We start from the raw sequence: 24,475 nt of genomic DNA on the forward strand, positions 1-24,475 counted from the left end.
CACAGATCATCGAACACGTTTTGAATCTCTCCCATTTCGCCTCCGTTCTGCTTCCATTGTCTTTTACGAAGAAAGACCTCTTGTGCAATAATACCGGGCATATGATTTGACCAAGCGTAGCTAACGTCTAGGCACCTTTCCACCGTCCTCATCTGACGGCGTTATACATAGTTGTCCTGCTAATTTCCACTGCTTCGCACAGGTACCGCTACTCTCTGGACACGTTTGCCTGGGACGGACTGAGAATGCCGTTCCTTCCTGGAAATTTTCTTCATCACATCTTCACCTTCTCTGCTCCCGTCACTGCCTGCAATGGGATTGACAGCAGGAACGGGTTGGGCGAGGAATCAGGAGTATCAGGAAGTCTTTCCATTCCTCCTTAGTTGTGACGCTCAGCGATGACGGCCCAACGTCTCTCGCGGGACAGGCATCTCGGTATGGTGCAATCTATTCTGTTCGAAGCGATCTCTTGCCTGCGGGCTCCCATAGAAGCTGCCGGAGCTTTTCAACTGGAACATAGCTTCTCTTTAACTCCAATCCTAGTCCGATGACTATGGCACAAATACGGGATCATTGTATGTATCCATTTAGTGTTATTTTATGAACATCAACACTGAACGTGTCACTCAAGGTATAAGAGGACTCGTTCTCGAGGTAGTCATCACCTGTACTGGCATTTCCCAACATGAAGCTCATCTTCCCAACTACCCTCCGAATTTATGCTGCGTTCGCACTCACACATATGGCCCTCGCGCAGAATGTATTCATTGGACAGCCTGCAAATGGATCTACCATTTCCGCGGGCTCCAATTTAACAGTGAGGATCGACAGGCCCGTATGTCATTTTCTTCGATCCCGAATTCCACGACTTTCCTTCGTTTCTGACTGAAGTTGCACTCACACGGTCGTTTTCTGTATTTTTAACACACTCCATCCTTCATTCTTTCCTTCCATCCTCACACTCTATTTAAATGTAGGATACCCTCTCGGGCTCCACCGAAGTGGCCCTCGTTATGGGCATATGGCCTTGTAATAACCTTCCGTGCCCTGGACCATCTAACATCATTGGCACCATCCTGTACAATGGTCCATACAAGCCCCAATTCTCAGTTCCATCAAATTCCCTCCCTCCACATGAAAACTTTACAGTTAGTATCCCAGAGGGGTTTGTCAAGGGAGTGACACAATTTGGGCTAGCACATGTTGCTTTAATTGGGGTACGCTTTGGTTTCTGCGCACTCATTCTCTAAAAAAGACCGATTCTTTGATTTTGGTCTGTAGGCGGGACAAGCTCCGTTTCTCGAAACTTTGAACGCGACATTGGTGATAGTTTGAACTGGAAGGTCAGGAATTCTTGATAATAAATATAGTAAGAAATTTCTAAAGAGCCAAGAACGACATTGTTGACCGTCAATTTGCACTGGAAGTAAGCGGGAATGATTAGTGTTCAACAAATAAAATTGAAGCCTCGCTCAAGTTACTACAGTTACTACAGTTAGTTACAGTGGTTGGTGGACAGGAATAAAAATACTTTAGACGTTTCGTCAGTATAGGTACACAAAACCATGGGAAAGAGCCAACCGACCTAGTCGTCGTCCATTAACCTGGCCCTTTTCGTTGGTCTACGGCCCAAGGTTGGGACAGAATCATCGTCGCTAATAGTTCCGGCACTTCTCCGTGTGCTAGCCCTCTTCCTACGCTGGTACTCTTTGTCCCTCATCAACTTGTTCTGTTGTGCGGCAGTTAAACCTTCGCTGCGAGTGGCGGGTGGCACAACGACAGTAGTGAGTCCGGTATTTGTCTGTTTAACGAATTCGTCGTCTCCATTCTCTTCAGACATCAGTTCCAAAGACTGTTTTCGTAAGCATCGTATCGCAAGACCATGTTAATATTCCGCACCCGGGTATATGTAAGACTGCTATTCGAGAATATACGATCATGTTCAGCAGCTTCTGTCCTTCTCCTACCGTTAGTTTGGTTCTTCAGGTAATTTTCGAAGCCTTGAATGAGGTTTCCTCCAGAATGGGTACCGGTCTCTGATAGATATGAACCTTCCAAAGTAAAGATCTGCGCCTCGACTTGAGCCTGCATGGATTAGGAAGAGATTTGTAAAAGTAAGATTATTGTCGACATACCAATTTCTTATCTATAGCTCTCTTCTTCGGAATTTGAGCCAAAAGTTCTTTCTTTATCGCCTCATAGCGAGTCTTGACATCCTCGGCCATCGGGATGCGGAAAGAGGAAGCATTGTTTGTTATTGCTTGGTAAAGGCCTTGTAGAGAGTACGCGTCACGTCAATTAGCGCCAGCCTTCTACTTTCGCATCCATGTCTTCCACCCAGCCCCCTTCTGAGCCTCCTTCCAACCCAGAGAAACAACCTGAGGCCCCAGAACAGTCTTCGCCGAACGAGCAAACCCAAGATGCAGCCATGGATATTACGCCAGACCAGCCTGCAGAAGACACTTTCGACGATCTCTCTGAGGATATCTTGTCTTTGGGCACTGACGAAATCCTCACAAGAATACGTCTCCTAGATAATGATATCAAGGTTAGCTTCCGGAGGCTCTTAAATGTTTCTGTGTTTACATCTTGATCCAGGTTATGCGTTCCGAAACAATGAGATTACAACATGAACAAACCGTTATGAAGGAGAAGATTCGTGATAATGGCGAGAAAATCAAACAGAACAAAGTTTTACCTTATCTTGTTGGGAATGTGGTCGAGGTATGCAGTAAAACTTCTCTTGCACATCATCATATCTTGAACTCCGCTAGATTTTAGACGTCGATCCAGAGGGCGAAGAAGACGGTGCAAATCAGGACCTTGACTCTATGCGCAAAGGCAAATGCGCTGTGATCAAAACATCCACCCGACAAACCGTGTTCCTCCCAATGATCGGCCTTGTACCGCCAGAGAAGCTCAAACCTGGAGATCTAGTTGGGGTTAACAAAGATTCATATCTTGTTCTGGACACATTACCCGCTGAGTTCGACTCCCGTGTAAAGGCTATGGAGGTCGATGAACGCCCAACAGAAACATATACCGATATTGGTGGTCTGGAGAAACAGATAGAGGAACTCGTTGAAGCCATTGTGCTGCCGATGCAAGAAGCCGAGAAGTTCAAGACTCTGGGTATCAAACCGCCTAAAGGTTGTCTTATGTACGGGCCTCCAGGTACTGGAAAGACTCTTCTGGCCCGAGCTTGCGCCGCTCAAACACAGGCGTGTTACTTGAAGTTAGCTGGACCCTCACTGGTACAAATGTTTATTGGTGATGGTGCCAAACTTGTGCGAGATGCTTTCGCACTCGCCAAGGAGAAGGCCCCTGCAATCATCTTCATTGATGAGCTAGACGCTATCGGTACAAAGCGTTTTGATTCCGACAAAAGTGGAGATCGTGAAGTGCAGCGGACAATGTTGGAATTGCTCAATCAGTTGGATGGTTTCAGCAGTGATGAACGGATCAAGGTAAAACTCTTTTACCCGTTCTTCGCGACGTCTGACGCGATCTATTCCCAGGTCATAGCAGCTACCAACCGAATTGATATCCTTGACCCCGCTTTGCTACGTTCAGGACGTTTGGATCGCAAGATTGAGTTCCCTCTGCCGAACGAAACCGCGCGTGCACGTATTCTGGAGATACACTCGCGGAAGATGACGTTGTCGGAAGACGTCAACTTTGAGGAGCTCGCACGGAGTACGGATGAATTTAATGCGGCGCAGTTAAAGGCAACGTGTGTTGAAGCCGGTATGATGGCATTGAGGGAGGGCGCGTCTAAGCTAACCCATGAACATTTCCTTACTGGTATTGCTGAAGGTGAGTTGGACCTTATTGCATAGTGTCGATTATGGTTACTGATATGCCCCTTTCAGTGCAAAGTAAGAAGAAGAACGATCTCATGTACTTTGCTTGATCTCATTCCGCTGTATCTACACATGTTTCTGCGACCTGTACGGTTTTCTTTTCGAATACCAATCGTAGCTGGCTTCTGCTATTGACCGCCTTATCGGTTTCCCTCTTCAACCAATCATATGTGAGCACAGCTCCACTGCACACATGTCGCCTGGCCGGAGATCGTCCGTCGTCTCACGAACAATGCTCCTTGACCTCTAACATCTATGACTCGCCTTCAACGACGCTCGGTATCTGCCTTTGTTGTCGATATACATAGGATTTCCTCCCGACTGTATTCGTCAAGACTGTTAAGTTTTCTTCTCTCTCTGCGTCGCTATTGTCTGTAATGCGAGGGAGACGGGCAGTCAAGTCCGTCGTGTGTTTGTGGCTGTATTATCCTTCCGATTAGAATCGAAACTGAGAGAGGCAAAGATAGGTGTCTGGGATACTCTAGTCTGTGTTCTTCCATCACGGGAGGTGCCATCTAGTCTAATATTGATAATATTTTATCATCTATAATCAGGAGGTGCTTTTGATGATCTCACGCGCGCAAGACACCAGAGTCTAGACTCATGTCAGAAGCAGGAAGCAAGTCACAGCCCAGCTATATATAAAAGGGGAGAACGTTCAATGACCGGTCAGTTCAGGTTTTCCCTCAAAAACTTTCGAAAAAAACTATCCTTTCCTCTCCTCCTTTATCCTCCCTCCCTTGTTCATATCCTACAGATGCTTATCCTTGAATCCGCCGTTCTGCTCCTCGGTTCCTTATTGACGACCACTTTTGCGGCTCCCTTAGCTCGCCAAGACGCATCAGGTTCAATCGTCTCCCCTGTTAGCGGTACAGTGATTAACCCAGGAGACGCTTTTGATTTCTCGTACTTTGCCCGAGGAGACTATGGCATCACGAGCTTGAACTATACCGTTTTCCTTATGACCTCCCCTCCGACTTCACTCGCTCCTTCTGCCAACTTTGCTACTGGTCACTACTTCGGCAGGTTCGCGGAGCCTAATTACCCTGGTGAGCACCTAAATTTCTTTTCTTAGGTCAATAGACTGATTGTAACCTTCACAGGTAATCCGAACCCCCCTAATCCCGCCCCGGCGCAGCTTGTCATGCCCGACTTTGCTCTTAGTCCCGGAGGATGGGGTGTCGGAGCGACAATGAGCAATGGTACATTCTATCTGGTCGTGTTGGAAGAATACGTGACTGGAAATGTAAGCTTTGAGTTCCTTTCATCCATCCTGGTACTAACATTCGTGTAGCCCACTGTCGGCGCTTTGATGAGCCTTGCTATCACTGAGGTCATTTACAACGCTACTAGTAGCGCCACTTCTTCTATCTGAACGATACTCGAAGGATATCGAGCTTGATGAACCGCCATTCGAATTATTGACTCTTTTCGAACACGATTTGGACTTTGGATACAGACTCTCTTTCTGTCTGTTTTATTTCGATTCGAAATTTGGACACTATTTCTCTGTCTGTCTGTTATATGTCGATGTGGACTTTGGACTCGTACTGACAAAGCGCGGTGCTATTTTACTTCCTGATAATTCGCCAAGTACTTATATCATACACATACATACTTGAAGCTTGATGAAGTCGTTTACGCATGCATATATAGTAGTCCCTTTGTACCTACACCGTACCCAGGCTGATTTTATTCTAGTAGCATACGAAGGTTTGGGCAAGCTTTCGTGTGTATGTAACACAAGTCTACCCTAAGTTCCCGATCATATAGTATCTTGTAATAGTATATGAGCGCAATTAACGTAGAAGTACTAGTTTTCGCAGTTCGACGCGAGGGAGACGGAGTGGGACTGAATCCAAAGTCATTTGAAAAGTACTAGGAAGTACTTTGACGTTCAAGCTCGTATCAGATGATTGGTTGAGTGGAAACTTACCGGAAAACTTACACGGAATGGCATCGTCGCGTCTTCTAGTCAAGGTCGCCGTTGCGGGTGCAGGTAAAGGGATCGCGAGTGCTACGGCGGTGAAGAGCATGATGAGAAGAAGCATGCATATATACATATAATAGATGGAAGGAACGGTTGGATTCAACAAGAGCAAGTAGCAAGTAGTCAGATTCTTTGAGGATACGTAGGCACGGAAAAGCTTATGGACGGTGAGGCTGTTAGGAGCCGTTGTGGGACAGGTGGAAATTTTGCACGGGCACTTGAGACTATATGGATGTTAACCATGTTAACGTTCATTGACCATTGCAAGCAAAGTGAAAAGGTGAAGATGATCACTGTAAGTGTTTGATGAGGTTTGATGAGCGGTGGGCCGATATAAAGGTGCCTAAAATTGCATCTTGCCTTTGAAGTTATGGCAACCACGCCTCCTCAACCCCCCCCCCCCCCCCCCCCCCCCCCCCTTATCTTTACTGGTAAAGCTCAGAGTCTAGCTAGGTGTATATTTTGTGAGCTGTTGTAATGGCTTTTTTTTCTTTCTTTTCTTTTTTTTTCTTCTCTTTTCTCTGTAACCGCGAAACGAATAAAAAGTTCGTTGATATACATATAGCCTACGTGAGGGGGTGAACTTGACAACAACAGGGCTCCGTCTCGTTGTCTTTTTCTCTTTCCCGAAGATTCGATATCCAAGAACGATAATTACCCACTTTTGTGTTCTTCATACTCCCTACTCTCTTCTTCTAAGACTTCAAATTCACATCCCTTCATCGTTCATTTAAAGATATTACCAAAAAGCGTCAACTGACTGCTAATCCATTTTTCATGCTGAGGCTAGACTCGAACCAGTCCGCTGCTGAGATCTGAGAAGCGATATGCCGAAGGGATGAGCCGCTGAAATGCCAAAACTTGAAACTATTCGAGTTCTCCGAGATACTATAAGGCAAGTTAGTTTTTAGCCAATTGTACGCGTTTTATTTTTCTAGCCCGTTGAATCTCGAACTGTAAGCACCTCTAGACAGAGATTGCATACACCATACACGAGCATTTTTTCGTATCTTGTGAATCAATCGCCATACAATAATACATACTTATAGTACCCCTCTTAGGAAGTCTGAGTTATTCAAATACACTTCTGTAGCATGTCTAGCGTCCCATCAGACGAATTTCCAACCAACGCAGAAAAGGATATGATACGCCAGCGAATATTGCAGCAAGCTGAAAAAGGGAGAAGAGATTAGTAAAGAAAGAAGTGGATGTTGGCTGGCGCTCATAAAATAAAACTCGTACCTCAAATCCAAGGTCGCCACCAAATTCAGGATTTCCGGCGAGCATACCGATGGGCCCGATATACCAGACCTGATATTTCGATGCGTTAGTCGGTGGTTCATCGGTCGTAATGAGATATAAGAATTTGGAACGAACCTCGGCCATCCCCACTACTGCACCTGCTACACCGATAGCTCCGGCCAAGATTCCTGCGATACCAAGAGGAAGTCTTTGAAAGATCATTAATCAATGCAAAAGCCAAACACCCGAACAATGAAACATACTTGGAAGGAGTATCCCAATCATCCAAGTTATACCCTCCCAGAAGACCGCCTTTCCGCCTGAAGATGAAATGCTCCTCGAGGGTGATCACCATGAAAAATGCTGTCCAGTAGCTGAGAATGGATAAGAAGTTGGATAGGATATCTGAGAAATGTTCGCGTCCCACGATCTTTGGAAGAGTCAGCGTAAGACAGGGATTCCGAGAAAATCATATGCGTGAAACTCACTCCCGCGATGGTGTATGCTATAAACCCGACAAGAGTCCAGAACATCCGAGGAACAACAGCAAATGGACGACCTAACGCTTGAATAGAGATACCAGTTGAGTATGTGTTGACCATATTATTCGCACTAGTTTATTCTGGTTAGCCCCAGGGGCTATGACTGTCAAAGAAACAAAGCTAACATCACGGACAAAGCCAGAACAACTAGCAGAAATTTGCCGAATCCACCCCAAGGCGTTAGTACTTGAGCAATTAAACCGCCCATGCTTCCGTCCTCGTAAGCAGCGACATATACCGGGTTCGTGATGGTCATCAGTGCTGCACCTAGAATGGAGATAAAGCACACGGGAAGATATAGTCCAAAAAATGTCATGAAGAACACAGCCCATGCGGAAGTATTGACCGGGAGTTTACAGTTGTAATCTGCTGCCACAGGAGCCCACTAGTATAACATGTTAGTCTTGAAGGCCTTCATTACAGACGGAATACCACACTCACGCCAGTAAATGATCCAAACACTATCCCGCCGAAACTGAGCACGTCTCCAGCCAAGAATCTTCCTGCAGGATCTTCAAAGGCCTTTTGAGCGGTGACATGATACCCAGCTTTACCGCCTAGACCCCAGAGGAAAAGCATGACGAGTAAGATCGGAGCCCATACGTAGCGTTCGTATCGATGGAGGAGTTCGTAGCCAACAAAGCAAGGAATAACACTGAGTACAGCGACAATGGCTACACCACCTTCAAGGCTCAAGGTATCTGGGCGTACGGCGGCAAGGGTTTGACCACCAAGGATTACACAAGTAGTGGCAAAGCCAAGCCTGTGGATCATACACGATCAGGAACAGGATGTAATTAAAATGAAGTATGAGTCACGCTACACGCACTGAGTGAGAATGTTAAATATGGAATAGATGATGCCTCCAATGTAGCCAGAGCTGAAACGGGCGATGATCATTGTACGGAGACCGGTTTTGGGGCCCAAGGTTGCTATTCCAGAGGTAAAAGCGGCGCCGAGAGCACCGAAGCAGAGAATGGTTGCGCAGGCATTGCTGTAGGTGAAAGGTGAGAGCGAAACAGAAGATAAGGAAAAATAACCTACCCAAAACTCAGGGTGAAAAAGGCTTGGGCAAGAGCACCAATAGGAACAGTGGTCAACACACAGTTGACAGACCTAAAGGATAATTGTTAGTCATCTGTACGAAAGTTCTTCCAGCACTTGCTAATGCGTACCACCACATGAACAAACTATTAACATTCCCAAGATGATGAGCTTGCAGCGTTTACGAAAACAGAAAAAGACTCACTTATTCCAGAGCAGTTTTGGATCCCGTTCATTCTCCAAAACGCGCTCTACGCCTCGCGCTTCGACGCCATAGTCGAAAAGCTTCTCCATAACGGGCGCAAAGACTCCAAAACGTTCGGCAGCCTTCTTGTTGACAGCCCGCTCGCCCGCATACTCTGGAACATCGTCCCCAGCAGAGGAAGAGTACGCTTTCTCGGAGTCCTCAGCAGACATTATCGCACCGTTGGACTTTCGTGAGGAAGGGAAGGATCCAGTAGGCGTTGGGAGATATCAATTTTGTCGGAAGATAAGAAGAGCATCTCTTGGGCGTCCACCATTATATACTTATCTGTCGGAGCTATATACGCTCATTCCATACGACCACATAAAACTGCCATATGCACCAACAGGCACCAACAAGTCCTCCGCAACACAGCCACTTTAGAAATTTTCACATCATGTCTCTGTCTGCTACTCAACTAAAAGCTCTCGAAGATTCTTTGCTGAACACTTCCGGAAAAGTTCTCCTTCACGATAGATTTAGATCGCTATTCACGCTCAAGTCACTCAAGAACGAAGATTCAATAAGAATTATATCAAAAGGTATCATTCTATCGTCCAATTTGAATAATCGTAAACCGATTCATCGATACCAACTAGGTTTCCAGGATTCTTCTGCGTTGCTCAAGCATGAACTCGCATACTGCTTAGGCCAGATCAGAAATCCTTTGGCCCTCCCTGTGCTGGAATCTGTCTTGCGCAATCCATCAGAGGATCCAATGGTCAGACATGAGGTGTGTTGAATCCTTCACTCCTTCGGAGGCAGTGAGATGATAACTGCGAAAGATACATTAGGCAGCTGAAGCCATGGGAGCCATATCTACCGCTGATTCTATACCTATCCTCAAGCAATATCTCTCAGATCCTGATAGATCTGTCCGCGAAACTTGCGAAATCGCGATTGCGAAAATTGAGTGGGATAAAACCGAAGAAGGCGCGAAGAACGACAAGGCTACGAGAGATGAAAATCGTCTACCGTAGGTTCACAAATTGCCTCTACTACCTCTTTTTTCATAACCATCATATCAGGTTGTACACATCCATTGATCCTGCCCCCGCAACTTCAGGACTATTAACCGGGGCACCTAGACCTGAGGAGATTTCTCAAACGAAGATAGATGAACTGCGAGATAACCTTCTTGATGTTAATAGGCCTCTCTTTGAACGTTATCGCGCTATGTTTGCACTACGAAATATTGGCTCTCCAGCTGCAGTCGACGCGCTCGCTGCTGGATTCTCAGACGATAGTGCTTTATTCAAGTGAGTGTTGATATTCAATGCTTGTTCTCAACTACCATCTTCTTGTCTAACAACCATTCCCAGACACGAGATAGCTTTCGTTTTCGGCCAGCTTCTTTCCCCACACTCAGTGCCATGTCTCATTGAAGTACTTCAAAATAGCACAGAGTCTGACATGGTGCGACATGAAGCAGCGGAAGCCCTCGGAGGAATTGCTACTCCAGAAGTCCTGCCACACCTCAAAGAATGGGTAGCTAGAGATGATGCCCCTGTTGTTGTTCGCGAGAGTTGTCAGGTGGCATTGGATATGTGGGAGGTAAGCTCGATTCTTCGATTCGTAGAAGAACATATTCACCATTCTTCTCTTTCTGTAGTACGAAAATTCAGGAGATTTCCAATATGCGAACGGTTTGGAAAGCACGTCGACGCCGATTTCCGTTCTTTAATAATCGGATTCGTATCAGATAATACGTCTTATTCATTAATGTCGGTTTGTGTTGCACGCTTCTCACCTTGAGCACTCGTGCGATTTCTAAAAAAACCCTATCTTTACCTCTATACCGTTTTCAATCCAGATGCGATAGCCATTTTTGCCTTCACGCCTTTCTTTTCCAATCTAACACTGTCACAGTACTGCGATAGGTATGCGCGATAAACTACATGCATAGCACTTAGTCAACAACAATTCTGGTGACAAGCAGACTTTCGTTAACAATCTTCTCCTTCCAATCTCGCTCCACTTCTTCCAGATCCCAATTAGCTGAAACGAACCTATAAGAGAGAAATAATACACAGAATATTAAGTCAGCGGTCTCTCACTGAATCTATGGATTACTCACTTTCCTGAAAGCCAGTCAAATCTTCCACTTCCATCCGTCAATTTCAAGATCGTGGCAGCAGGTAGTTGGAGCGTATCCACTGGGACAGATTCCCAGTTCGACAAAACTGCCAACGCCATCTCGGTTTGGATTGAACCGGGATGCACACTGAAAGACTTAACCCCAGGATGCTCTTGTCCACGCCATAATATTCAGTCTCATATCGGGAGCCCAAATGAGAATTGACATAACTTACCAATGGAGACATACTCAATGAACCTGTTCAATGCAGCTTTTGATACAACATAAGCACTGGCAAACGGCAGGTTGATTTGTGCTGCCATCGAGGAGACGGCTACAAAAGCGCCATTGGTTTTTTCCAGGTGCGGAAGAGAGTAGCTATAGTCGAGTAAATACATCAACATCAACCTACATTGGTTGATAGCTCACTGGGCAACATTGTATACGCCTCGTAGATTCACTTCCACAGTTTTCCACCAATCGACATCTGGATCGGTCTTCACAAAAGCTAGTATGGAGGGAAAAAATTAAGTTTGTCTTACATATGGTTTTCACAAATAAAACTTACGCTTATCCCAAGGACTGCTTGTCCCGGCATTCGCAACGACGATGTCCAGTCGACCGTACTTATCCACCACCTTCCGTACGACTTCGGCTATAGCGTTGGTGTCGGTGACATCTGCTACCGCAGAAAACACCTCAGGTTTCGCTGAAGAGCCTACTTCAAGGTGGATTTGGGACTTGGCCACATCCAGGGCCTTCTGTGATCTGGAAACAATTGCAAGTTTTGCTCCTGCACGAGCGTAAAAGGTGGAGATGGATAGGCCTATGCCTTTGGATGCCCCGACGACGAGGACGACTTTGTCGCGGAATGAGGAGCCAGAGAAGTAAGACTCTGGAGAAATTGCCGGATATACACTACGAGAGTGTCAAGGAATGTTCGTTCGAATCAAGTGTATTAATGCTTACTCGTGTCTAACAGTCACAGGGAGGTTTTTGAACTGGGACCGTGACATGACTCGCAATATCAATATTTGAGTCTTGAAGACGGTGTTGGTAAAGACCAATCTCGTTTTTCCGTATCCTTTTATAAAGAAAGAGAAATGCCCAATGAGGAGTCGGTACCATTGCATACAACATTCTGCTTTGCTGACTATTCGTATTAGCAATTGCTATATGTAGATGAATAATGAGTTCGGTCAACTTGCTTTTCTCTCCGTAATATTCGGATGTAACTTCTCGATTCGTTGTACAGCACTGAGGGCAAACAGTAATCTATCTATTTATGTATTTGGTTCTAAAAAACGTCTTTGTAGTTTCTTAATCATCCCAACTACCACTACATATCTATTCAACAAGGATCCTGGTGATGAGCAGGCCTTTATTCATGATGTCCTCCTTCCAGTCACGTTCAAATTCCTCCAGATCCCAGTTGGCCGAAACGAACCTAAGGAGGCAGAAAGCAAAATGTTCATGGGAGTGGCACTTGTTTCAATGAATCTGCAACTTACTTTCCCGAAAGCCAGTCGAACCTTCCGCTCCCATCTGTTAATCTCAATACTGTGGCAGCAGGCAGCTGTAATGTATCAATTGCAATACGCTCCCAGTACGGTATAGCAGTTATTACACTGTCTGTCTTGATCGTTCCAGGATGCATTGAAAAAGATTTAACTGTTGGATGCTCTAATAACTCGTACATTCAGATGATGCAAGCCGACTCAAATAATGGTACAAGACCCACCAATGGCAACATACTCAACGAACCTGTTCAATGCAGTTTTCGATACAGCGTAAGCACTTGCAAATCGTGCATTAACCTGTGAGGCCGCTGAGGTGATGGCAACAAAAGAACCGCTGGTTTTATCCAAGTGCGGAAGAGTATAACTTCGTTTCCATCAGCATCGGGATTTTCATGACAATACAACGGTGTAGCTCACTGGGCAACGTTATATGTGCCCCGTAGGTTTACTTCCAGAGTTCTCCACCAGTCACTATACGGATCGTTCTCCACGAAAGCTAAGAAGCGAACAGATCTAAATCAGAACATGCGGAAGGTGTGTTCACAAATGGACCTACGCTTTGTCCAAGGACTGCTTATCCCAGCATTTGCAATGACAATATCAAGGCGGCCATAAGCCTCGATGACTTGTCGAACTGCTTCTTCCACAGCTTTGGTGTCGGCAACATCTGCAGCCACAGTGAGCACGTCAGGCTTCAATGACCCTGCTTCGGAGATGACCTGATCTTTGGCCACAGCTAACGCTTTCTCAGACCTAGAGATCATAGCGAGTTTCGCTCCTGCGCGAGTGTAGAAGGAGGATATGGATAAGCCTACGCCTTTAGACGCTCCGAAAACAAGGACAACTTTGCTGCGAAAAGCCTCAGAAGAGCCAGAGAAGTACGTTTCTGGAGAAATTGCCGGATATACACTGCGATTGTCAGATACATTGACAGACTGTTGAAATACTTGGCTTTTCGGAAGACGCTCAAAAACACTTACTCATGTCTGGCAGTTACAGATAGGTTTCTTGACTGTGGGGAAGACATTTTCTGTCCGGCTATCGTTTGAAGTGTCAATGGCTGGCAGTCGAGGTGAGTATAAGTTCATTTAAACCCGGAACTTCCAGTACCCGTTTGTCGCGTCGTTTACCTAATGCCTGCAATATCGTACTCATTCGAATTATGTCTATCTGTTCTGAGGAAGGAAAGTTGTACAAGGACGAATGTTACATACATGTACATCATACAAAGCACATATTTCTATACATTATGTCCTACGTGAGCATCCTGCTTCACTAGTTCAAGTACCGTATCAGTAGAAGCAGACGAATTCACATCATTCTCCTTATAGTTCTGCTTGTCAGTTGCCCGGATTTTAGTGTTGACAAACATTGGCTGCTTGAATGCTTGTGATGCACGATCATACGGATGGTTTGCCTCAATGTCAATGTCTCTCAATTCGTGCGACTCGACGTGGACGTAGATGCGAGAGGGAGATACAGGAGGGGCCATATTCTGTAAATTGAAGGTTGTTGGTTTATACTGCGTGAGCCTTGGTGTTAGAGGGGTAACACTCACCCGTCTAGATATATCTGCACCGATATCTCCAGTGGTGATAACATTTGGAGTTGAATCTCCAAGCTTGCCACTGCCAGCAATGGTGCTATAGTTCCAAGCTCCACGAGAATTCAGGCTGCTCATGACAGAGTTGGTGTAGAGTTTTGCTAGTGGGAAGTTGAAAATAAGGTGCCTAGGTGAGGACAAAGCAGGGCGTTGTCAAATTCAGATTTTCTGTTGAGATGAATGACTGACGTTCCAGTTGGCTATATCAGGAGAATATGTGAGGAAAGATCTCAGAACCTGAAGGCGGTAAAACTTACGTCACACAAGAAAAATATGAGGTCGAGGATAGCACAAAGAGAAGTGAGCAGTCCAGTTTGAACGGTGACTAAGACGCAATTGAGCCTGAGAGACTGAAATGTAGCCATAACACCATTGAAGCAACCTACGTCTAATGATACGATCGACGAGCTCGTCTGAAGCTTGGAATCCGGTTTTGTGCTTTCGCTACGGAGGGCGTGAACATCGACACATCATAGCCTGAGAGATAACATACCCTGAAAATTATAATCGATATCGGGAAATAAAAGGTAAATTCCGAGCTTCTAACTTACAGATGCCAAACAAGAACCGATGTAATTACCAAATCCGCAAAGCATTCACCGGCCAACCACATAATAACGGACCACTATGAGTGGATAATTAATGAAGACTAGGTCAAAATCACAAAATCTAGACATCCCAACCTTAAAGTGACGAAAGTTGACAAAATGCGGGGTCACACCGACCTCGTAGGTAGTGATTAGTCCTCCAACTAGGGAGCACTCAATATTCAACGCTCACGAAACGATACAGGGAAGAAACGCACTCAGCCCCGTTAAAGAGGCAATCACGACGATAAGTACCATCCACCAATTGGTGGTGAGGACTTTGACCCTCCACGCGAAGAATAGTTGCACAGTGCCTGCAATGAGAGCCTGTTGCACGCAACATAAACTCCTTATATAAATGCAAGATATTGATTGAAGAGACTCACTGTTAAAGCAGGATCTACCGAACATATGAAAGAGGATTGATAAGGATGGCGCAAGACCATGAGTTGTTTTGATAGTACCAGTAGCGAACACTAATGGTATGATCAATAGACGAAGATGAGAATATGGCAAGAACTCACCCCATGTGGCATTTCCAAGATATTTTACGTTGTCTACGATATCGACATGGTAAGCAGTGTATAAAGCACGTCCAGAATTTCCGTTGAGTATACCGAAGTGTATGATCAAAGAATCGTAAAGATAGACAGCATCGAAGATGGCGTTGACCGTATCAGCAAGGAGGAGCCCGGCGACCTGTGGTTATTGTTGAAAAGCGATCACGGGGGTAAATGGATTGTTCGCTCACAAGCATCTTCATCCACACGCGATCCCTGCTTGCAAAGCCTCAAGATATTGTGGACACTGAGCATGCGTATATACCCACTTTTTGAACGAGCTGAAATATAAATAAACCTGCGTGATCATGATTCCGTAGAGTACAATGTTGAAAGAGTAACCGATCAACATCGGACCGTGTCTGCAGTAAAGAGTGAAGCCATTTTACAAAGGCGAGTGAGGAAATATTGTGCCAAACATACGCGATTTGAGCGGGGCCCTTCACCATTGTGAGACAGGGAGGCGAAGGTGTCCTTGTACAAAGGGAAAGACAATAGGGTTGAGCTGAGCTGGAGCAGCTGTTAAAGAGTGTCTGCAGAGTAATCGGCTGAAAAGGAGGATAGACTAATGTAAAGTTCTGAATGAAGGTGACTATTCGCGACCTGCCACTGTCATTAGGAGTGTTTTTGAGGCACGTCACGTTCTGAAAACTTTCAAGGACATCTCAGACGGTGAATACGGGACTGGCAGATGTCTGGCCAGTTTGTAAGATGATTTCATGATGGTTTTCGACGAGCAAGATAGAGCAATTGTCGCTATATGCTAGAGTGCTGCGAGGGTACGCAGAGACTTTAAGAACGTGAAGCAGCGTGAAGCTTAAGGAGAATCAGATTCAGATGTCCAATATCCGAGCTTATGTCATGATTACCAGGTGACCGTGTAGAGAGGCGAAATATTGAAATTCTGAAATATTTCATGCTTTCTCAGCCGCAGCCTTTCTAAACGTGGGCAGTGGAACCAAGTCGGTCGGATATTATTATAGGCTCCGGGCTTACTAGTACCTCTTTTGCTTCTGGCGCACCAGGGTTGGCATTGTTCGCTCAGTACATAGTTATCAATGACACCATTGTCGGTTATTTATTGACCGACTCGGGACCTCTCGGGACCCAATTCCTGTCCTACTAGCTTCTGATTCCGAGTAAGAGGAGCCACTTCTATATCAATTGCGAGATCAAATGCATAAGATACTGTCTGGAAGCGCGCAAACGGTCAAAGCAGCAGTAACTATTAGATTCTAGTTTACAGCCCCGGCTCCTGGAACATGGATAAACACCAAGTTGGAATTGTCGCGAGATATGAACCCAAAACGATCACCGTTAGATGCGCATGAATACCACGGAGTCCATGGCCATGTGTCATGGTAATGGCTATGAGGTATCCAGAAACACAAATTATCCTCGCTATCTGCTATCCATCCGGTGCGATAGTGAACAGGATGTAATGTTTTGAGTATTCCATTTCTCTTGTATTGCTGTTTGTTATTTTCCCAGAAAAATTGTACCTCCAACTCCTCGAATTTGCTATCCTCCCAAGGTCGCCGAACTCTTTCGTGGTTTACGACTTCTTTTCCAGTGGCGACCTCGTAGATTCCTGAAGGTGTAAGTATATACTTAGTATCAGGGCTGAAGTACAACTGGAAATGTGCAAAACTTAAGATATCCAGCTGTGATTTGGGCAATTTCCACCATTCAAAAGCGCCCCGGCACTGTTGCAGGCTTTCTGCATACTCAGCTTCAGATATCTGATACCGAAAGTAAGAAGGAACTTGAACACTGAGTTTGTGGTAAGAATGCGCTAGCCATTGATAGCTGAACCGCAGGGCTCTTAAGGAGGAAGAATTACCACGGATAAAATCATCGGCAAGAGCGACATCATCATGTGGGATGAATCTTGTCAACGACGTTCTGATTTGTGTGAATCTCTGCCAGTTGTTAAATTCAGCGAGCTTCCAGATATCCACGTTGAAGCCAGTAGATATAGCAAGCATCGTAGAGTCTGAACTAAATGTCACCGCACAAGTGCTGGGGATGAACCCAACGGCTTCTACGGGTGCTGCAATGACCACTTCAAGTTCAAGGTTGAATAATGGTTGAGCGCTATCCACCTTTGTAATTGACCAGATACGTGCTTCCTCAAAACCGGAAGAAGCAATAAACCTTCCGTCAGTACTGATGGCTATAGCGTTGACACTGCTTTGGGCATCCCAACTTTGGGTGACAGCGCCAGTGTCGCATTCCCATATTGATAAAGTCCCATCGTGAGTTCCGGATATGCAAAAACGACCATCGATAAAACAGCATGACGAGCTTCGGATAGACTGCCATGAGTCCGAAGAACCTTCGAATTCGGGCATTTGAGCAATGCTCGCTTCTGGAGACCAAACATGGACCATCCCATTATTATCACGACAAGCAATATATTGTCCTCCGGGAGAGTACGACACAGCTCTTAAGTAAGCGGGATAAGGGCCCCTGAAGTGCCCAGCAGGAACGATACTATCATCTGCAATGTGTAACAAATAGACTTCTACACCAAAACAGACCGCAATGAAGTTGCTACGAGGCGAAGAGGCAAGTGAGAGATAAAGGCCTGGGCTCTCTGCGGCGGGGGCGAGTTGATAAGACGCAACCATTTTGGAAAGAGGAATCCTCCATGCTTCGATTAGACCACCTGTCAAGCCTAAAGCAATTGTTTGCCCATCGCAAGAAAACGCACAAGACATTACTTGCTGCGGGTCGATGCCTAGTGTGAAAAGATTACGGCTCTCACGAGCTATATTCCGTATTTCAGCCCCGATCAAATAATGATTATTTGACACAGCGAAACAACGATGGAACGGGGTTCTCGTTGGAGAGAAGATGATTTTATCCCATGTCTCCGTGTCCCAAAGGATGTGCCCAGATGGGGTCGAATAACCGATATATCGAAAATCAGGCGAAGATTTCAACATGGGGAGGAACATATTTGTATTTTCCATGGTCTTGTACAGAAGCCGTAAGTGGGCGCCAGTCTCCGAATCCCAAAGGCTCACGTAGCAATAGCTTCGATAGGGCGTTTCAATGTCGCTCAGTATCGTGCAACAGCTTATTATTTGCCCCGAGGGGAGCCATACCGTCGAAGTAATAGCGGGCTGCAGATTGTCAGAATCAAGTCTAGGGAAAGCCGCGTCAACGCCAGGGATTTTTTCGTGATCCCATTTAGTGTAAACTGATGATTCTGGCAACATCGTTGAGATTGCACGCCAAGTTGAAGATAAAACAGTAACGGCGGAGACATAACTGTCCACCTCGAGAATTCTCCTCTCATCCGGTGAAAATGTGACTGTATCACTGAATGGAGTGAGCTGCAGTGAACGAATGAGAGAATTCCACGTCTTGCGATGTTGACCTGTTACTTTCCAATCTGGAGGCAAATGATGTTTGTAGCGACGATATAGTAATGTCTCTTGTGGGAGTAGCATGAGAAACGAGAGATATATATGCCCTGCGAATACGCTTCGGAGTATCGGGAAGAATTCATTTGCTGCATGATATGCGTCCTCAAGAAGTTCGAGCGTTGGATGCCTAAAGCTGGGAAGACCACTGATCGAGAGTAGAGACTGTTTTTAAATCTGAGTGAGCACGATGATACTTAATGCATATCGAGAGGAAATCATACCATGAACGAATGCTTTCCCTTTATCAGGATTTCTATAATGCTTTCGGCAGCATTGAGTAAACAGATACATTCAAACCAGAACAAAAGATTTGTACTTGTAAACTGTTGCAACTCTTCTATCACTAGAAGAGGGAGCTCTTGTTCCTGTAGCCCCTCAGGTAAAGCAGATGAGAAGTGGTCCGCCCAATAGAGGGTCGCATAACGGAGAGCCTTTGAAATACAAGTTTGGGCAATAAGGATGGACTGTGCATTGTCTTCTGAGGAAAACCTTCCAGCGAATGGAATTATACGTTTCAGTTCTCTGTTCATGCAACGTAAACAGCAAAGAGTCATTTCCAGATGATGTATTGACGGATCAATGTAAATCAACGGTACTTTCTCTCCAACGCGGTTGCGAGCAGTCATATATTCCGGGAAAGACGCGTGAAAGGTATGTACTACGTCGTCAGGCAATGCCCCGGTTTCATCTGGTACGGATAGGATAGGATGGAGATCACGAAGGAGATCGCATACGACCGGGGTCTCGATGCGGAGGAGCTGCCCCAAGGCATTCATCGTCAAAGACTCTTGAGCGAGCATCACAGTCGCAAGTACGCGGGCAAAGTCTCTGCGATCGCGGGGATCTGGAATTTTCTGCAATGCTGCCGAAAGTACTTCAGTATACAACATGTCAACGCTGAGAGCATTGTCGTATTCCCCCTTAGTGAGACCGGTGATATGTTCGAGTCGCCGTTTCGCGTCTCCGCGGGAGGCGACGTATCTGCACACAGTGACAGCAAAGATGAAAAGTCCCGCAGCTTGTTGAACCAACTCCTCGATAGTTTGTTCTGGTGGCCAATCAGCGGTCTCAACTTTCTTCGTAATCCGAATTTCCTCAAGACGCTGATGATAGTAGAGTCGAAGATCTCCGTCCACTACGTCAGTTGGAACGTAGTGTAGTTTGAACATCCGACGACGCTCTCCAGAGGAAAGGAGAGCTTCAACATACGCAGCAGGGCGGCAGCTCACAAAGATTTTGAGCGACGGAATACAATGTACATGTTGAAGAAGAGCCAAAAGGATCTTCTCTGAAGCTCGATCGTCGTCGCACTCGTCCAACGCGTCGATGACCAGCGCAACAGTAGTAGGGGGTTCCACTTTTTGTAAAGGCTCCAGTATTAACCTCTGGACCTGCTCGTGCGGCAGGGCAGAACCGGCGTAGGGATAACGGCCCAAACTTTCGACCAACGCGTCTTGAAATCCCCGATTCAAACTAGCCAGTTGACACGCAATTGTAGGGAATATTAGACCCGCATCTTTTCTATCCGCAGATTCTCGAGAGCAAAAGAACGTAGCCACAAGGAGCTGGCAATTGGAAACGAGACGATGTGCTACAGAGAGGGCTATGGCTGTTTTTCCCATTCCTGCGGCGCCATTAAGCCAATATATCTGCTCTTCGCCCTTGTCAAACCAGTTTTGAATATCGTCAAGGACCGTTACACGAGTTCCAGTCAGGCATTGATCTCGATCGACACAGTTGTAGCGTGCAGTGTGTACAGGATTCAGAGCAAATAGGCTTTGAGAGAGACCTATGAATTTCTAATTGAGGTTATGTGGCTATGATAAAGACTAGCCACTGTACCAATTTCCTACAGAAAGTATCACTCGATGAGGAAAGAATTCATCTAGGCTATAAGACTTACCTTGACCCCATTGGTAATATCTTGAACCCCACGCGAAATATGCAGCAAACTAGCGAGCTACTCAAGGAATGAGCGACTAGTTATCACCTAATTTCTTGACTAAACTCGCCATTATGTTGTCGATGGCCTCCTTGACCTTCTGTATCAGTTCCGTTACTCGAATCTCGTTATCAGCACTGTTCACAAATTGAGAAATCCGGTTGCTGGATTGAAGACCTTCAACCTCAGAGCGCACATTGAGGATCGCACTGTAACGGTTCAGGTTCTATATGCTTGAGTCAATGACAATCGAGGATATGGCGGACCTGGTGAACGTATCAAGACTCTTCGTGACCTCAGATGCCAAGACGGAGTTTCCATCCTTGTAAGGAGAGAGCAAACGGTCTAGATTTTGTACGGACTTTAAAAGTTCCTCATAACTTCGGGAATTACGACCATATCTCTACCAAGATACATTAGCTTGCCAGCTTTGAGAAGAATAGATGTGTCGCAGACGCACTTTGCACCCCTCGATAATGAATACCGCAGCAGAGGCAGCGATCCCTATGAATGGTACGGCATCAGATAACTCTTTCAGAAGACGAATGGAAGTCTCCGCTGCATTCAAGGTTGTACGAAGAACCGGCTTGGAAGATGTTGGAGCTCTAGTATTAGGGTCCGGAGTCGCGGGAGGGCGAAGTCGTGCTTTCACAATCTTGAACGTTTTTTTCATCGGACCAGCATTGGATATGAACAAAATCTGCAATGAACTGGAAATAAATAACCGAGAACTCAGAAAAGCGCATATCATTTTTGCCGTCGAGCGCCAAAAATCAAAAGCTTTTTTTCAGCTTTTTTTCGATGTATAAAATCATGGATATCGGGTAACCAAGGTATATTGTTAGTAATGCAGATGATTCGATGGAGAAGCTACCGAATTCAAGTAAGGTTGAGTGAAGTACATAAACCGAAAAAGACCAGAGCCGTCCAGATTCGTCAGCGCCAAATTGTTCGTGAGAACTTTTTGATGGCTACGACCGACTTCGAGCTGTAGCTTATTTGCTTCGCGTTCGTAGATACCCCTTCTTGGTGATTTCGTTCCTCGATATTCCAAGGATATGCGAAGGGATGTGCGCATTCTTCTCGTCGGTGACGGTATGTGCTGGGTCATATAAATTTCCCATGCCGCTGACTGACAAGTTCTGCAGAGGGTGTCGGGAAAAGTACGATAGTCACCTCACTCATTAAAGAAGCTTTTGTCCAACACGTCAGGATTTCTCCAGAGCAATGAAATTTGATCGAAGATTGACCAAGCACTCGATTATAGGTCCAACACATTGTACCCGAAGTTACAATTCCACCAGAGGTTACTCCGGAAAATGTCACGACATACATTGTTGACTCAGGAGGTAAAGCAGCTCGTTCCTTAGTTCAAGCACCATGCTTAGGACTACATTTGATAGCTGGGCCGCAGGATCGTGCACACTTGGAGTCGGAAATTCGAAAGGCTCATGTCATCTGCGTCGTATACTCGATAGACAACCCCAATTCCTTCGACCGGATTCCTGCGTATTGGCTTCCGCATTTTCGACAGCTCGGTGTAAACGTATGCTGCTCATGTATGTGCAGGGCTTATTACGGACTGACTATGTCTCCCAGGTTCCTGTTATACTTGTTGGCAACAAGATTGATTTACGCGGGGGCGAAGTGACAAATGAGGCACTGGAGGACGAAATAATACCTATCATGAACGAATTTAAAGTGAGCGGTGGACTCTAGGTTGTTCACCGATGCCTCACTGACATACACTTTGCTCAGGAAGTAGAAACTTGTGTGGAATGTTCAGCCAAAATGCCTTTGAACGTCTCCGAAGTCTTTTATTTTGCGCAGAAGGCCGTCTTACATCCTACCGCACCTCTATACGACTCGCGAGATCATGTCCGTCCGTTCCACTGATGTGTCTGGCCGCATGTAACTCACATACACGCAGGTACTTAAAGCAGCATGCGTAAGAGCATTGAAACGCATATTCAAATTATGTGACTTGAATAAGGATGGCATCCTTGACGCGCACGAACTGAATGAATTTCAGGTAAGTTTGTAAAATGGGTTTGTCAACGTGTGTCTTCTGACCTCCATCCAGAGGAAATGTTTCGACGCGCCTTTGCAATTGCAGGAACTCGAGGGTATTCGAGAGATGGTCACTCAACATGCAGATGGTGGCGTCAGAGAAGGTGGCCTCACGGAAGCGGGATTCTTGTATTTGCATACGATCTTCATTCAGCGTGGACGCTTAGAAACCACATGGACAGTTTTGCGGAAATTTGGTTATGCTGAAGATCTACGGCTCACTGAGGCGTTCCTGTCTCCGAAGTATGCTCATTTCACCGTTTTCATTTGTGTCTCTTATTGGTCTACAGATTCGATGTCCCGCCAGATTGTTCCGTCGAACTCAGTCCACCCGGATATCAGTTCTTCACGGACATTTTCGAGACATTTGATAAAGTATGAGGACTGTAGCTGGAATGAAGCTTTATGTGATTTATTCTTCTCAACAGGATCAAGATGGTGCACTCAATCCTTCCGAGCTTGAAGAGGTTTTCGGCACATCACCAGGCAATCCTTGGGCGTCTCAAAAATTCCCAGACACGACACTCTCAGATGATACTGGCTCGGTCACTCTGCAGGGCTGGCTAGCTCAATGGAGGTTTGTTACTTTTCCTCTTCAAATTCTTTGAGCTGATCTTGGTATAGCATGACGACGCTTCTCGACCACAAAACCACTTTAGCGTACCTCGCATATCTGGGATACCCTGATGAACCTCGAACAAGCGCTCTTCAAGTGACTCGTGCCAGAAAGATTGATCGTAGGAAGGGTAAGGTGTCCCGGAATGTTTTTCTCTGCTATGTTTGTGGTGCAGCCGGTTCGGGGAAGACGTCGCTGCTGCGGGCATTCCTGAAGAAACCATTCTCAGAGATCTATGAGCCAACTTCGAAGATGATGACTGCTGTCAATGCTGTGGATATCGAGGGGTCTGAGAAGTATCTTGTGGTAAGTATGTACGTGTATGCATTTTTCCGTTCTCATGCTCTATCCAGCTACAAGAATTCGGCTCCAAATACGAAGCGGAGACTCTTCGAAACTCAAAGAAGACGGACTTGGCAGATGTCATCGTCTACGTGCATGATTCCAGCGACACAAACTCGTTTTCTTACATCAGTAATCTACGGGTACTGTTCGCCAATCCGTGGAGTGTCGCGTAGTGCTCACTCTCCCTACAGCAGCAATACAGCCTCGATCATATACCAACCCTATTTGTTGCAACTAAATCTGATCTGGACCTTGCGCAACAGGTTTGTTGTGCTTTTTTCAAACCCTTCTCCATCGATTGATGAACATGCCACAGCGACATGAGGTCCAACCTGATGTTTATTGTCGACGTCTGGGGCTGCAAGTTCCCGTGTCAGTAAGCGTGAAAACAAATCAAACAGCAGATGTGTTCCATGCAATATGTAGTATTGCAATGAAACCGTAAGTTCGCCTACTGTTAATGTCTGGCTGTCGGCATCGTTCGGCCTCGTTGTTTCTCACATCATCTTCGAGTTCTTAGGTTATCCGCCATACCGGGTGGTGCAGAACGCGCTCTATCATCTTCGGCACGGTTGAAAATGTATTTTACGCTCACAGCGTTACTCGGTGGATGTACTGCTGGGTTATTTATGTTGTACCGAACATTAATACGACCAGGAAGCGCACCGTTTCCCAACTGGACAACTGGTTGGGCTGGATGGCTTCTGAGTAATAGAAAGTAGTACAAGGGTTATTTTACAGAGACCTAATATCAGTTCATTACAGAAATTAAGTCTGGTGTATGAGGTCATGT

At 45.8% G+C, this 24,475-nt stretch overlaps 12 protein-coding genes across 12 annotated transcripts; 5 read left to right on the plus strand and 7 right to left on the minus strand.

The window, feature by feature from the left end:
* The first annotated feature begins 364 nt into the window (after window positions 1-364).
* On the plus strand, window positions 365-1,515 carry C8R40DRAFT_612774 (uncharacterized protein). The gene is made up of 5 exons (XM_046235632.1): window positions 365-435; window positions 490-575; window positions 632-835; window positions 978-1,217; window positions 1,282-1,515. Exons 3-5 carry the CDS (start codon window positions 686-688, stop codon window positions 1,333-1,335), a joined length of 444 nt encoding a protein of 147 aa, XP_046081959.1. The 5' UTR covers window positions 365-435; window positions 490-575; window positions 632-685; the 3' UTR covers window positions 1,336-1,515.
* Window positions 1,291-2,451, minus strand: C8R40DRAFT_612632 (histone acetyltransferase subunit NuA4-domain-containing protein). Its single transcript, XM_046235631.1, has 4 exons — window positions 2,136-2,451; window positions 1,900-2,085; window positions 1,586-1,852; window positions 1,291-1,530 (listed from the first exon to the last, which is right to left on the minus strand). Exons 1-3 carry the CDS (start codon window positions 2,223-2,225, stop codon window positions 1,586-1,588), a joined length of 543 nt encoding a protein of 180 aa, XP_046081960.1. The 5' UTR covers window positions 2,226-2,451; the 3' UTR covers window positions 1,291-1,530.
* C8R40DRAFT_1055860 (P-loop containing nucleoside triphosphate hydrolase protein) lies at window positions 2,327-3,913 on the plus strand (the record flags this gene model as incomplete). The annotated part of the gene is made up of 5 exons (XM_046225035.1): window positions 2,327-2,548; window positions 2,599-2,724; window positions 2,775-3,467; window positions 3,519-3,816; window positions 3,873-3,913. The coding sequence occupies 5 exons, from the start codon at window positions 2,327-2,329 to the stop codon at window positions 3,911-3,913; spliced, it is 1,380 nt and encodes a 459-aa protein (XP_046081961.1).
* A 707-nt stretch (window positions 3,914-4,620) lies between these two features.
* C8R40DRAFT_1055660 (uncharacterized protein) lies at window positions 4,621-5,238 on the plus strand (the record flags this gene model as incomplete). Its single annotated transcript, XM_046225017.1, has 3 exons — window positions 4,621-4,912; window positions 4,967-5,109; window positions 5,158-5,238. The coding sequence occupies 3 exons, from the start codon at window positions 4,621-4,623 to the stop codon at window positions 5,236-5,238; spliced, it is 516 nt and encodes a 171-aa protein (XP_046081962.1).
* A 1,713-nt stretch (window positions 5,239-6,951) lies between these two features.
* C8R40DRAFT_1055753 (permease for cytosine/purines, uracil, thiamine, allantoin-domain-containing protein) lies at window positions 6,952-9,098 on the minus strand (the record flags this gene model as incomplete). Its single annotated transcript, XM_046225026.1, has 11 exons — window positions 6,952-7,023; window positions 7,096-7,164; window positions 7,231-7,303; window positions 7,359-7,525; window positions 7,584-7,707; window positions 7,763-8,022; window positions 8,079-8,400; window positions 8,467-8,631; window positions 8,682-8,753; window positions 8,813-8,827; window positions 8,887-9,098. The coding sequence occupies 11 exons, from the start codon at window positions 9,096-9,098 to the stop codon at window positions 6,952-6,954; spliced, it is 1,551 nt and encodes a 516-aa protein (XP_046081963.1).
* Window positions 9,099-9,322: 224 nt separating this feature from the next.
* On the plus strand, window positions 9,323-10,609 carry C8R40DRAFT_1055930 (Deoxyhypusine hydroxylase; the record flags this gene model as incomplete). The annotated part of the gene is made up of 6 exons (XM_046225038.1): window positions 9,323-9,467; window positions 9,525-9,658; window positions 9,720-9,901; window positions 9,954-10,184; window positions 10,248-10,479; window positions 10,538-10,609. The coding sequence occupies 6 exons, from the start codon at window positions 9,323-9,325 to the stop codon at window positions 10,607-10,609; spliced, it is 996 nt and encodes a 331-aa protein (XP_046081964.1).
* An 81-nt stretch (window positions 10,610-10,690) lies between these two features.
* Window positions 10,691-12,018, minus strand: C8R40DRAFT_1210582 (NAD-P-binding protein; the record flags this gene model as incomplete). Its single annotated transcript, XM_046233183.1, has 6 exons — window positions 10,691-10,934; window positions 11,003-11,174; window positions 11,238-11,380; window positions 11,432-11,510; window positions 11,571-11,920; window positions 11,972-12,018. The coding sequence occupies 6 exons, from the start codon at window positions 12,016-12,018 to the stop codon at window positions 10,835-10,837; spliced, it is 891 nt and encodes a 296-aa protein (XP_046081965.1). The 3' UTR covers window positions 10,691-10,834.
* A 224-nt stretch (window positions 12,019-12,242) lies between these two features.
* Window positions 12,243-13,634, minus strand: C8R40DRAFT_612841 (uncharacterized protein). The gene is made up of 7 exons (XM_046235633.1): window positions 13,503-13,634; window positions 13,079-13,431; window positions 12,940-13,018; window positions 12,744-12,886; window positions 12,630-12,685; window positions 12,514-12,578; window positions 12,243-12,449 (listed from the first exon to the last, which is right to left on the minus strand). The coding sequence occupies exons 1-7, from the start codon at window positions 13,547-13,549 to the stop codon at window positions 12,350-12,352; spliced, it is 843 nt and encodes a 280-aa protein (XP_046081966.1). The 5' UTR covers window positions 13,550-13,634; the 3' UTR covers window positions 12,243-12,349.
* Window positions 13,635-13,762: 128 nt separating this feature from the next.
* C8R40DRAFT_1055677 (uncharacterized protein) lies at window positions 13,763-15,633 on the minus strand (the record flags this gene model as incomplete). Its single annotated transcript, XM_046225019.1, has 11 exons — window positions 13,763-14,017; window positions 14,075-14,252; window positions 14,363-14,450; window positions 14,512-14,569; window position 14,619; window positions 14,677-14,750; window positions 14,809-14,876; window positions 14,931-15,039; window positions 15,265-15,411; window positions 15,464-15,488; window positions 15,542-15,633. Coding segments are annotated over 11 exons (1,095 nt in total), but the record flags the coding sequence as incomplete, so codon positions are not given.
* Window positions 15,634-16,113: 480 nt separating this feature from the next.
* Window positions 16,114-20,429, minus strand: C8R40DRAFT_613210 (uncharacterized protein). Its single transcript, XM_046235635.1, has 2 exons — window positions 18,931-20,429; window positions 16,114-18,871 (listed from the first exon to the last, which is right to left on the minus strand). Exons 1-2 carry the CDS (start codon window positions 20,329-20,331, stop codon window positions 16,508-16,510), a joined length of 3,765 nt encoding a protein of 1,254 aa, XP_046081968.1. The 5' UTR covers window positions 20,332-20,429; the 3' UTR covers window positions 16,114-16,507.
* Window positions 20,430-20,733: 304 nt separating this feature from the next.
* Window positions 20,734-21,566, minus strand: C8R40DRAFT_613046 (uncharacterized protein). Its single transcript, XM_046235634.1, has 2 exons — window positions 21,112-21,566; window positions 20,734-21,054 (listed from the first exon to the last, which is right to left on the minus strand). The coding sequence occupies exons 1-2, from the start codon at window positions 21,400-21,402 to the stop codon at window positions 20,878-20,880; spliced, it is 468 nt and encodes a 155-aa protein (XP_046081969.1). The 5' UTR covers window positions 21,403-21,566; the 3' UTR covers window positions 20,734-20,877.
* On the plus strand, window positions 21,525-24,454 carry C8R40DRAFT_1124235 (P-loop containing nucleoside triphosphate hydrolase protein). The gene is made up of 15 exons (XM_046228927.1): window positions 21,525-21,746; window positions 21,800-21,858; window positions 21,919-22,000; window positions 22,055-22,197; window positions 22,251-22,352; window positions 22,410-22,529; window positions 22,582-22,683; window positions 22,735-22,964; window positions 23,012-23,096; window positions 23,150-23,298; window positions 23,346-23,643; window positions 23,691-23,822; window positions 23,874-23,945; window positions 23,999-24,123; window positions 24,203-24,454. The coding sequence occupies exons 1-15, from the start codon at window positions 21,710-21,712 to the stop codon at window positions 24,402-24,404; spliced, it is 1,938 nt and encodes a 645-aa protein (XP_046081970.1). The 5' UTR covers window positions 21,525-21,709; the 3' UTR covers window positions 24,405-24,454.
* Window positions 24,455-24,475: the final 21 nt, after the last annotated feature.

This window comes from Lentinula edodes (assembly GCF_021015755.1).
Source record: "Lentinula edodes strain Le(Bin) 0899 ss11 chromosome Unknown C8R40scaffold_41, whole genome shotgun sequence".
NCBI lineage: Eukaryota > Fungi > Basidiomycota > Agaricomycetes > Agaricales > Omphalotaceae > Lentinula > Lentinula edodes.

Bases quoted from the DNA above. Each gene is read 5' to 3' on its own strand.
- C8R40DRAFT_612774 (XM_046235632.1), top strand. From the start codon at position 686: ATGAAGCTCATCTTCCCAACTACCCTCCGAATTTATGCTGCGTTCGCA. The intron at 836-977 runs GTATGTCATTTT...ATTTAAATGTAG, and splicing joins CAGTGAGGATCGACAGGCCC to GATACCCTCTCGGGCTCCAC. The intron at 1,218-1,281 runs GTACGCTTTGGT...TTTGGTCTGTAG, and splicing joins CACATGTTGCTTTAATTGGG to GCGGGACAAGCTCCGTTTCT.
- C8R40DRAFT_612632 (XM_046235631.1), bottom strand. From the start codon at position 2,225: ATGGCCGAGGATGTCAAGACTCGCTATGAGGCGATAAAGAAAGAACTT. The intron at 2,086-2,135 runs GTATGTCGACAA...TAATCCATGCAG, and splicing joins GAGCTATAGATAAGAAATTG to GCTCAAGTCGAGGCGCAGAT. The intron at 1,853-1,899 runs GTGCGGAATATT...TTACGAAAACAG, and splicing joins GCAGTCTTACATATACCCGG to TCTTTGGAACTGATGTCTGA.
- C8R40DRAFT_612841 (XM_046235633.1), bottom strand. From the start codon at position 13,549: ATGTCTTCCCCACAGTCAAGAAACCTATCTGTAACTGCCAGACATGA. The intron at 13,019-13,078 runs GTAGGTCCATTT...TTCGCTTCTTAG, and splicing joins AAGCAGTCCTTGGACAAAGC to CTTTCGTGGAGAACGATCCG. The intron at 12,686-12,743 runs GTGGGTCTTGTA...ACGAGTTATTAG, and splicing joins CGTTGAGTATGTTGCCATTG to AGCATCCAACAGTTAAATCT.
- C8R40DRAFT_613210 (XM_046235635.1), bottom strand. From the start codon at position 20,331: ATGGGAAAAACAGCCATAGCCCTCTCTGTAGCACATCGTCTCGTTTCC. The intron at 18,872-18,930 runs GTATGATTTCCT...ATTTAAAAACAG, and splicing joins AGGGAAAGCATTCGTTCATG to TCTCTACTCTCGATCAGTGG.
- C8R40DRAFT_613046 (XM_046235634.1), bottom strand. From the start codon at position 21,402: ATGATATGCGCTTTTCTGAGTTCTCGGTTATTTATTTCCAGTTCATTG. The intron at 21,055-21,111 runs GTGCGTCTGCGA...GTATCTTGGTAG, and splicing joins TCATTATCGAGGGGTGCAAA to AGATATGGTCGTAATTCCCG.
- C8R40DRAFT_1124235 (XM_046228927.1), top strand. From the start codon at position 21,710: ATGCGAAGGGATGTGCGCATTCTTCTCGTCGGTGACG. The intron at 22,001-22,054 runs GTAAAGCAGCTC...TACATTTGATAG, and splicing joins ATACATTGTTGACTCAGGAG to CTGGGCCGCAGGATCGTGCA. The intron at 23,644-23,690 runs GTAAGTATGTAC...TGCTCTATCCAG, and splicing joins GGTCTGAGAAGTATCTTGTG to CTACAAGAATTCGGCTCCAA.